Raw genomic sequence first — 10,640 nt, forward strand, 5'->3', positions numbered from 1 at the left:
GAAAAGCAAAAAGCTGCTCCTAAAAAACCACCTGGGGAAAAGAAAAAGCCTGCAGCTAAAAAAGGTAGATAATGAAATTAGTAAATAAATAGTTGTTGTAATATGTCGTGGCTGTAATCTAATAACTTTAGTTTATCAAAGGATATTCGTTGAACAGTGAATTGGAAAGTTTAACCTGGTTGTCATGCTGTAGGTTGGTCTGTTTGTGGGGGGTTGGATGGCCGAATGGTTAGCACGTGTGTGCTGTATCATAAGGTCTGTCATCGAGTCATCTGGCGTGGTTTCGATTCCCCAGTTGTACGTGACAAGGAGTAGGGACGCATGTCCAACCTTGTGGGTTTTCTCCGGGACCTCTGGTTTCCTCCTACTGCTAGCTAAGGACCCCAATGCGCAAGCGAATTATTGAAATAAAATTAAACCATAGGTTAGTCCCGAAATGACCTAGTTTGTGTTGAGTGGACTTTAAACCCCATTTCTCTCTCTCTCTCTTTCCAAACTTGCATGGTATGTTAGACCTATTATCTTGTTAGGCATCTGGCACTGTAGTTGCTATGGCTCGCAGATGAGTTAACCGATTAGTACAAAACTTTCACATAGATCCCACATATTACTCCACAACTGTGACCATGGTTTATTGGTTAAATAGTGCATTTTAGTTTTGATTCTTTGGCAATAAAACATGATTTTCTACTGACTGAGCTCAGCAATTAGTGGGAAACTGCTTTTTCATTCTATCCTATATTTTCAAATGACACTGCAGCTGTTGAACCATTTCAACTTTTGAGTTTGTTCAGTAATATATCAGTGAAAGAATTAAATGGACATACATTGTGAAGAGCATGTACAGCAGTTAGACTATAGCTTTTCATACATTTAAAGAAATAAATCGTTCTATTGAAATATTTGAAAGTGCTATGGTCATTGGTCTGAACAGATCTATGTATAACAAAATTGTTCATCATTTCCCCAGACAAATATATCTTTGTCAAAATTTTTATCATCTCCCCAGACAAATACGTCTTTGAAATTCTAGAGCAATTTTCATGTCAAAATCTTTTGATGATACTCCAGATAGTCTATTAAAAATTTTTTTTAAATTATAGTTGTGACACCTCCCAATGCTATTATGATTTTTTCAAATTCTAGATATGCTTTGTTTATATAGTTGTGACACCTCCCAATGCTATTATAATTTTTTCAAATTCTAGATATGTTTTTGTTTATAATCGAGATTTACATTAAGAATATGACAGCTTCTCAGAAGTTCTTGATTATTATTTCTGAAATAATTTGTGTAAAATGCTCAATGTATGAAACCTTTTATTTAGCTGATTCAAAACAACCATCTATAGCCTCAGCGTTTATTTCAAAACCCTCTAAAGCAAAAGCTACAACAAAGAAAAACAAACCAATAACATTTAGTAGTAGTGATGAAGATGCTGATATAATTGATGTAGATTCAGGTGTGGCCCCACATGTTTTAAACTTGCTTTGCATGATTTTTGTTTGTACATTTTGCACTGCCCTTTGAAAATGTAAAGGGCATGTTCGTCAATTTTTCACTACCCTTTTAAATTGAAAAGGGCACGTTTGTACATTTTTTCACTGCCCTTTGGAAATGAAAAGGGCATGTTTGTACATTTTTCACTGCCCTTTGAAAATATAAAGGGCATGTTTGTATGTAAAGTTTCAACTGCTCTTTAAATATATCAAGGGCAGTTGTTTTAGCATGGAATTTTTGCATGTTGCTTCTGTGTAATTTAAATTGGATTTTATGGTTATCGTTTGTAAAAAGCTAACATTAAAGGCCACAATGGAATTTTGTTAAATGTTGTTACATTGATATTTTTGTATAAGATATTTTGTAATGGTATTGTTTGGTTTACTAATTAAAGTGTATTTTTTTAAAGTTCCAATATGAAAGTAATAGGCATTTTTGTTACACTTTTGATATTGCTTTGATGGTCAAGTGATCTTTAGATCATAAGGTCTGTCATTGAGTCTCATTGCTTCGATCCGAAGCTTGTATGTGACGAAGAGTAGGGTCATACTGAGGGCCATATTAATAATGTCATTAGGCTAATAGTAATTGTTTTGGAAGCTGACTCTTTTAAACTTTGTAATATTTTAGACATGTATGAACTAAAAATTGAACATTGTCTGTTGTTTTGTTTTTACAGACAATGATAAACCAGCAAAAATGAAAACGGTGAAAAGACCTGCGTACGATTCTGATTCATCAATGGAATTTAATCCTGTCGTCTCTAAGGTAAGATTTTCAAGTATCATTATTTTAATTTAAAAACATATGAGTGTTTTACCTGGTAATAATTTTGTTCCTGAAGACAGATATATTCTTATCCTTGGAGTTTTTAACATCCCTTAGAACGTTGTTAAAATTCAAGTAAACAATAAATCAACAAGAGTTTCTGTAAATTATTGATGATTTTAGATTTTCTAGTTTCAAAATTAGAAAATTTTCACACATCCCGAATAATATGTTAGTCACAGCATGACAACTCACAATCTTATATGTTTTGGGATAGGAGGGTGATGAAGTGGTCTAATACATGCACTTCAGATCATAAGATCTGTCATGGAGTCAAGTGGTGTGGTTTCTAGTGACAATGTGTAGGGTTGGCTGTCCAAACAGATGAATTTTCTTTGGATTCTCCTGTTTCCTCCCACTGCTAAAGACCCTACACACAAATTATTGAAATAAAATTGAACCATTTGTTTAACACAAAGTTACCCAGTTTGTGTCAAGTGAAGTTATACTTGGTCTCTCTCTCTCTCCCTCTCTCTCTCTCTCTCTCAGTTGTATATTTTATGTTTCTATTTACAGAAGAAATCTAAGAAAGGTGACAGTGATGATGATTTTGCGATGGATGACTTCGATAAAATTATGGACAGTAGTCCTCCACCAAAGCCTAGTAGTGGTAGAAGCCGTGCCAAACCACAGGTCAAATATAACTTTAGTGACAGCGATAGTGATGAGGACTATTAATGGCAATCATGAAGAAAACTTGTCGGAATATGGAGTATTAAAGTCATGGAAACTATTAGAATACTGGAAACATTATTGCAATAAACGGACTGCTTTATACTCAGTCTTCGAAGGATCACAACTGAAATGAAATAAAGGGCAGTATAAAAGATACTAAAATCTGAAAATACTTAAATTGTATGTCCAAAATTAGCCCTTTAAGCTAGTAAAATACAGTTAGATTTAATGTCCAAACAGCTTTCCAGATGGGTGATTTAATTGAGTAAAAAGCCACCGATTAATTCTCTTAATTTATTCTTTGAATTGAGTATTAGAATATATGAAAGAAAATTTGTAAATAAATGTATGTATAATATTAGAACGTAGATATACATGTATATGTACTTATATTATTAATTGATTTCAGTGAATTAAATGTTCTTATTTTTATTTCATCCCAATTCTTCATCATTATATCGTTCATTGTACATTTTATTTTTATATATATTTCATCGTATCATTATCTTATTCTTAATCACATAACTCTATATTCTTCCACTTGTCTGATTATATTGAAAATTTTTGACGTTTAGTTATTGAGTTGTTTGAAATTAATTTGTGAAATATTTCTAAGAGACCCAATATTCCTTTCAGTTCTCTTCACATCTGACCCTCAATTTTTGAATTTTACAAAATCTACGACGTCCAGCTCATGAAAATGTAAAGCCTTATAGTCCATTCAATTTAGAATTTTTACTTTTGAATGTTATAAAGTTTTGAAATAAGTGATTTCTGGCTAACAAATGTAAAACTTACTTTTGTCCATCCAAATTCATCAGTCATTTCTAGAACACAGAAAATAAAGAGGTTGAAAGCGATAACCGTAATATTAATAATGACTTGAAAATAAACAAATTAAAGTTTAATGTTGATGAAAGATCAGTTTTGAAAAAGATTAAAGTAATGTTGATTAAAGTGTTGAAAGAGATTAACATAATGTTGATAAAGTGCTTATTATTGTAAACTTCAGTTGATATGTGCTCTATGTAAGATTGAATATTTGTGTATTTGTTTGAGTAGTTATGACTAGAAAATCTATGAAATAACATTGTTGGGTTTATTCGGAATTCAATGTTAATCCAACATCAATGACTATAAATCATTTAAAAATTACTATTATTGAGCTCACAGAAATATTCAAATTCGAATAGTGGTTCAAGGCTATTCAAACTAAAATTTTACAATTTGTTATTCGATATCAATTAAAACGAAGTTAATGTAATATAGGAATTTCATATAATATAATCAGACCCTGTAATCTGAACATTGGTTTCCCAACTTGGTCATTTGTCAATTAGAATAATTTTTCTTGACTATTTGAATTATATTTCTAGGAATCGTTATTCAATGTATTAAAATTACTGAATTGGTTTGGTTTTTTGTCTCCTATGAGATATTTACTAAGTATAGTGCTTCAAGAAAATCTTCTAATTTCCCCGCATAAACATATAGATAATGGAAATATTTTGATTTGAGATGTACCAAGAACAAGCCAAAATGTCTTCATTTCAATTGATTCAAATAATTTCTTGAAATATTTGAAAAGTAAAATCGGCATTTGATGTGAGTACAAATATATTATGTTGGAAACAGTTTATATCTGAATCCAATCCACAGGCAGCTTTTATTTAAGGTTAAAATTTAAAATATTACCCTTAAACAGGTTTACTAAAACATGTGACATACTTTTATTCTATTTTCATTTGTTAAATTTCATGAATATTATTAGGAGTTTGTTCATATCATACTATGTTTTTACTACTACTGAGCATAGTCTTGGATAATATTTTATGCTACTCTCTCCATGATTTTCATGTTTTTAAACTTCATGTGCTAAATTACATTACTTCCTACTATTCTACATAAATTATGGTTTCTGTCATTCATCGTCCATTTTGCTTTTATCATAGAATCTCTTTGGACATCAATAAATCTTAATGTAGGAAGAATTTGTTTGCTTTTTATTCTTTGCCCACATTGAAATGTGCTCACAGTTATTGCCATGTCAGTCTGGCATCAACTTTTTTCCAGTTGATGCTTTAGAAGCCACAGTTATTGTCCTGAGTTCATTCTTGGTGTGTTATCCAAGAAAGTAACTAAGTATTTTCCAACCTGGTTTCCCAATTGTCTAGCCTGTAGATCGCCAGGCATCGATATTTCCGCGTGCGCAGGCACATTTGCTTGAAAATTTTTTTGCAGGCACATTTTTAAAGATGTAGCCACGTCGGGCAGCGCCTGCGCCCGGCACTATTTTTTGCCGCCCAGTACAAAGAAAAAATCGAAAAAGGCCCAGTCGTATTTAAACCCCTTCGACCTTCTCTGTACACAAACTCGGGGCTCGAAATTTACCACGGCAATTAAACGGCAAAGCCATGGTAAAAGCCGACGTACGCAAACCATGTCTATCACGGCATAATTTATTTTTGTGTGCCGTAGTAGACCCTATCATCCCAAATTAGTTTAAAGAAAGATGTATTGGTATTTTGTTTATTTATACTTAGAAGATGTGTAGGCCTAGGTCTATTCATTTTACAATTATTCTAAGGTCTTTATTTTTGTTTATTTGCCATAAATAGGTCACCCAGACCATTTTACGGCACTCCAATGTTAAAGGTTTGAATGTCGTAATTGTCCAACACGTGCCTGCAAATTTTCACGATGATCTTATTTTATTTCTTACCTGTGTTGACCGTGGATTTGCTACGGCCCGAGAGTAGGACTAGGAGGACGATGAGAGCTTTCTCAGTTTCTGCCTGACCCGATTCTCATTCCACCGTAATAATAATAATATTCGTGAGACACGTACAACAACTTTACAAACAAGTCAAATAATACAACGTGTTTTAATTATCAGTATCTACCCGTTGTCATAATTCGTTGTACTCAAATAAAACACAAACACCGTTTTAATAATTTTTAATCTCAAACTAATAAAGTAATATTTGAAAAAACAAAACAACAAATATCGAAAGGTCCTCAACTTATCTATCCAGAGAAACAAAGTGGGGCGGGACAATTTTATGCTCGGTCGGGTGGTGTCAAAAAGTTTTTAGATCCCTGTATCATTGATGAAAATTAAGTGAATTTGGTAAAATTTGAATATATAAATGGAAATTTGATTTGCCCTGAACCAAATACAAAAGGCAGCAGATGCTCTGAAAATACACCAAGAAGGGTTTAATTTTCATAAAAGACCACGCCCCCTCCCAAATTTTTTTTTGACCCGCTCCGCTCGCCAAATAAATTTTAACACCACTCACCAAATCCTGGCTACATCCCTGTGTTTCAGTATGACCCTGCAGGCACATTTTCAAGTGTGTGCGCAGGCGCACTCAACTTTTATAGAGAAATGAAATGAAATGGAGTTTAACGTCCTACTGTTCTGCTCCTAACCTGGGCTAATGAAGACGGGCATACGCCATACAGTGTGCTATGAGGGAAATTTTGCCCGGACAGCGGCACTACGGCCTACTCTTATATACTTTTATAGATCCCTGGAGATCGCGGATTCGATCCCAGTGTTGGCTGAGAATGTTCATCAGGATTTTGCGGTGTGGTTGTCAGTGGTGCAGGACAGAGTCTTAACAAGGACAGCTGTCTAGTCATTTGAATGGGACAAACAAAAATACAAGGCCCTGTGTATGTGTGTACACATTGGTGTGCATGTAAAAGATCCCTAGGTAGTTGGACCTAACAAGGAAAAGTCTAGTTTATTAAGTGGCAAGAGGGTTCTTATATATTTAATATAGCCATCCCATGGTCCACAGAGTTGATGATGGGCTTGTCATGTGAATAAATGTCCAAATAATAATTTATATAACATAAAAAAGACCGGCAATAGGCAGATTTAGCTCTTTCATTGTGCATCTTGAAATAACACATTTTGGGTCATTGCTGTGTTTATTGCTCTGACATTAAAGTCTTTTTTATCGACTTGCCAAATCGATTTGAATTTAGTGGAGATGTCATGTGACAGTATAGTCGATTTCAAAGTACTTTGGCGAGTCCGTTAATTTATGTGGCTGGACACAGTTGAAAAAAAAACCGTGATCACCTGATCAAATCGCACCCTGAAGTGATTTGGCGATTTGATGTAATCGCTTCGGAAATCGGTGTCAATAAATTCGTTGATTAGGGTAACCAATTTGATTTAGATGGACGTTAAAGATGAAAATTTGATTGAATGCAAATCACTTTGGCTAATCAGTGGTCGATAAAAACGCCTAAATATTCTTTTTTTCTAAAAACAAAAAGAAGACATTTCATTCTTCAAATTTATTTCTGATCACAAATTTCATATAATGTATCCATACATTTTAATTTGTCTTGAATGGTTTCGTCATCTGCACTGTCTTTTAACAATTTTTCAAATAACTGTTTACAAACAACTTTTTCTTTGGAACTTAAAAACTGAACACTAAGTGAGAATCTATTAATTGTTGTTAATTTGTCAAGAATATCTACAACACAAGACATTTCGTCCAACCTGTACATCGTCAAGGCTTGTATTATGTCTCCAAGCAACCCGAAACTAATTTCCGCATGAAATATTTTCGTCAGTTTTTCTCCACCAATGTCTATTAAGTACTTGTATTTCTCGTCCAATGTTTTCAGGGATTTCTTCCAATGTTTTCCAAACTCTTGACTAGTTTTGGGTATTCTGTTGGAATTCTAAAAATACAGAACAAAATAACATTACATTACTTAAAGCTGAGACATTCCAGAAAAAAATTTTCAATACAGAGTTTAACACCATATTCAATCAAAAGTATGTTTTTTAAGAAAATAATGGTCTCAAATTTAAGTTCTGGCCATTTCATGTTTACACCCAGGGAGAAAATTAAGTGACATAATGACTGCTTATTATATGTTGAACAAATGATTAACAGTTATGAGAATACTGAGAGACTCGAACATCCAGTGGACTAATTGGTGGAGAAATGAAACGAAATAGGGTTTAACGTCCTACTGTTCTGCTCCTATACTGGGCTAATGAAGACGGGCATACGCCATACAGTGTGCTATGAGGGAAATTTTGCCCGGGCAGTGGCACTATCGCCTACTCTTATATCGAATTCCAACTACCAAGGGATCTTTTACGTGCATTCCAATGTATACACGGGGCCTCGGTTTTTCGTCTCATCTTATTGGTGGAAAAAGAAATTGGCAGAGGATAATCCAGAAATTTACTTAGGCTTCGACATTTATGGTAAATGGACAGTGACTAATGATAAATCAAGATGCAAATAGATTCTCTCTTATCAAGTCATGTGATAAACAAAATACATTCTTGTTGCATGGGGTGGTTTTCTATATATTAAAATGTTTAAGAGATTTAAAAAAAAACTTTTGATAGATAATTTGTTTGAACATGTTTACTGTCCAAATATATCATCAAATCACACGGTTTGTATGCGGGAAGGCATCATAAATTAGTATAGCCAAAGAAAAACATATCTTTAAATGATATACATTTGATGATGATATATTTTACACATACCTGTTGAGTCTGATTTTCAGTGTTTTTATCATAATTTACTGGTATTTCTTTATTTGCTACAGTATTCCATGGTTGTGTCATTTTACATTCACTTATACGATCTCCTTTCTCTAAAGGTTTAATATGTGATGCCAGCACTATATCTCTGCAAAAACAAAATACACCTGTACATGTAATGCCAGCACTATATCTCTGTCAAAACACAATAGATATGTAGAAATGTATGGTTGCCACCCCTATAGATGTTTTTCCACTTGTGGGATATTTATTTAGTCTCGATAAAAAGAAATTCTATTGAAATTCAGAGTTACGGTAGTTACACAAAAATTCTTTAGCAGAGTTACATTCCATCAGCAAAATTTTAAAAATAATTAATAGATGAGAGTTCAAGACTTGCTTCAAAATTTCTACTACAACTGTTAACTAATCATAATGCATAGTTAAAACCCATGAAAACTTGAAATTTAAACCCACCTTTAAAAATGCTGTTGACAGGCATAGTCATTGCCTGGCAATACTACGTTTTTAAATGACTGTGTTATGAGTCAAAATACAGAAATTTATGAAAGACGATATAATAAATTCTGTCTTTTCCATGATATCTGAATTCATATACTAGGAGATTATGTTGGCGGAAAAGTTAACTAAGAACGTTGGATGTTATTTCTAATTAAGATTTAGAACTGGATATTTATCAGGTAATGAAACCGACTCACTGAACATTCTATGATGGTGGAATAGTTCCATAAAATGTTGTTTATTTTCTTTATTACTTTAGGGTTTGTTTAAAATAAGTTAGATATCAACCATTTATTGGATAATGAAGGCTATGCATTTATTTGGTGTAGCTTTATCTATAGCCCAATTCATTTTCATAGTCAGGCAATCATGTTGACTTACTTTGAAGATAGAGATATAATATTTGTGGTTATTGAATAAATTGTGTATAGAGTGGAGCGAAAGACTTATCTCAAGTTATATAGCTTACTCTTTCCAGAACATCTGAAATCACTTCTAAAGTAGTTTGAACATTTTGTATAAATCTCTAGTTTACGGTTATAAACTTGTAGTATAAATGTATGATATTATAATATGTTATTGGAACCGTGTTTGCTCTCAGAAATAAAATATTTTGTCCACTGTTATCTCAAAAATATCAAATGATTTTAATCATGAGGACAAAAAGATACTACTCTTATTAAATTTACCTAAATTCATCATAAGTAGCAACTTTTTGATGCACAGCTCGAAACTTTGCATCATTCTCTCTGTAATATCGCTTATCAGCTTCTACCGCAGCATCTAATTCTTTGTCGATTTTATTAAAATCGAGATTTTCATCGTCATAAGACATATTCTGAAAAAAAAAAAGAATAATTTGATTAGACTACAAACAATGAAAATTTAAAAATCTAAGTTACTATAATTATATAATTATAATTATTATTATAATTCGTACCCGTTTCAGGTAGGATTATATGCTTAATTGTAGTTGGGTCTGGCAGAAATATTATAAATAACAATAATCAATCGTTGTTTTTATTAAAAATATTGCCAATTTTGTTTACAAATGCCGGGTGCGAATCGCTCCCACATGTGCTACGTTGAAGGTAATGGCCTCATGTCTTATCTCGAAATCGGAGGGTTGAGAGATTAAGGTTTGTTATCTAGAGTGGTGAGCAAGTTTATGGATTATATCTTGTCATTTTATCAAAATAAAGAATAATTATAAATCAATAAAAACGTTTTGTTTTTTGTCCATAGTTCGGCTAGACACATTTTTTTTCTACAATAGTACTACGGCCTAATCACACAATTAAGTAGGCTAATTAAAGTAGACTAATCACTAAAGTTAAAGGAAAGGAACTTGACTTGATTGGGAAAAAAATAAACCCAAAGGTCTATGTGAACTTTTTACTGTAGCCTAGATCTACAACATAAATACCTGTTTCTGCAATTCAGTGACCGACTTCCGGACTATAATATTACGATTTACGCGCAAATGGAATCAAAATATTCAATAAACTAATAAATCCTCAAGTTGTAAGCGTCCATAACAACAATGGCTGCCTCTTCCTCCTCTCCAAAACTTTA

General features: G+C 32.9%; 1 protein-coding gene across 1 annotated transcript; it reads right to left on the reverse strand.

Moving 5' to 3' along the window:
- Positions 1-7,312: 7,312 nt before the first annotated feature.
- LOC126831525 (coiled-coil domain-containing protein 103) lies at positions 7,313-10,630 on the reverse strand. Its single transcript, XM_050562057.2, has 4 exons — positions 10,492-10,630; positions 9,755-9,903; positions 8,547-8,691; positions 7,313-7,717 (listed from the first exon to the last, which is right to left on the reverse strand). The coding sequence occupies exons 2-4, from the start codon at positions 9,898-9,900 to the stop codon at positions 7,322-7,324; spliced, it is 687 nt and encodes a 228-aa protein (XP_050418014.1). The 5' UTR covers positions 9,901-9,903; positions 10,492-10,630; the 3' UTR covers positions 7,313-7,321.
- Positions 10,631-10,640: the final 10 nt, after the last annotated feature.

This window comes from Patella vulgata, chromosome 9, assembly GCF_932274485.2.
Source record: "Patella vulgata chromosome 9, xgPatVulg1.2, whole genome shotgun sequence".
Classification (NCBI taxonomy): domain Eukaryota; kingdom Metazoa; phylum Mollusca; class Gastropoda; family Patellidae; genus Patella; species Patella vulgata.

Bases quoted from the DNA above. Each gene is read 5' to 3' on its own strand.
- LOC126831525 (XM_050562057.2), bottom strand. From the start codon at position 9,900: ATGTCTTATGACGATGAAAATCTCGATTTTAATAAAATCGACAAAGAA. The intron at 8,692-9,754 runs GTAAATTTAATA...TTGTTTTTGCAG, and splicing joins GCTACTTATGATGAATTTAG to AGATATAGTGCTGGCATCAC. The intron at 7,718-8,546 runs GTATGTGTAAAA...CTGTATTTTTAG, and splicing joins CTGAAAATCAGACTCAACAG to AATTCCAACAGAATACCCAA.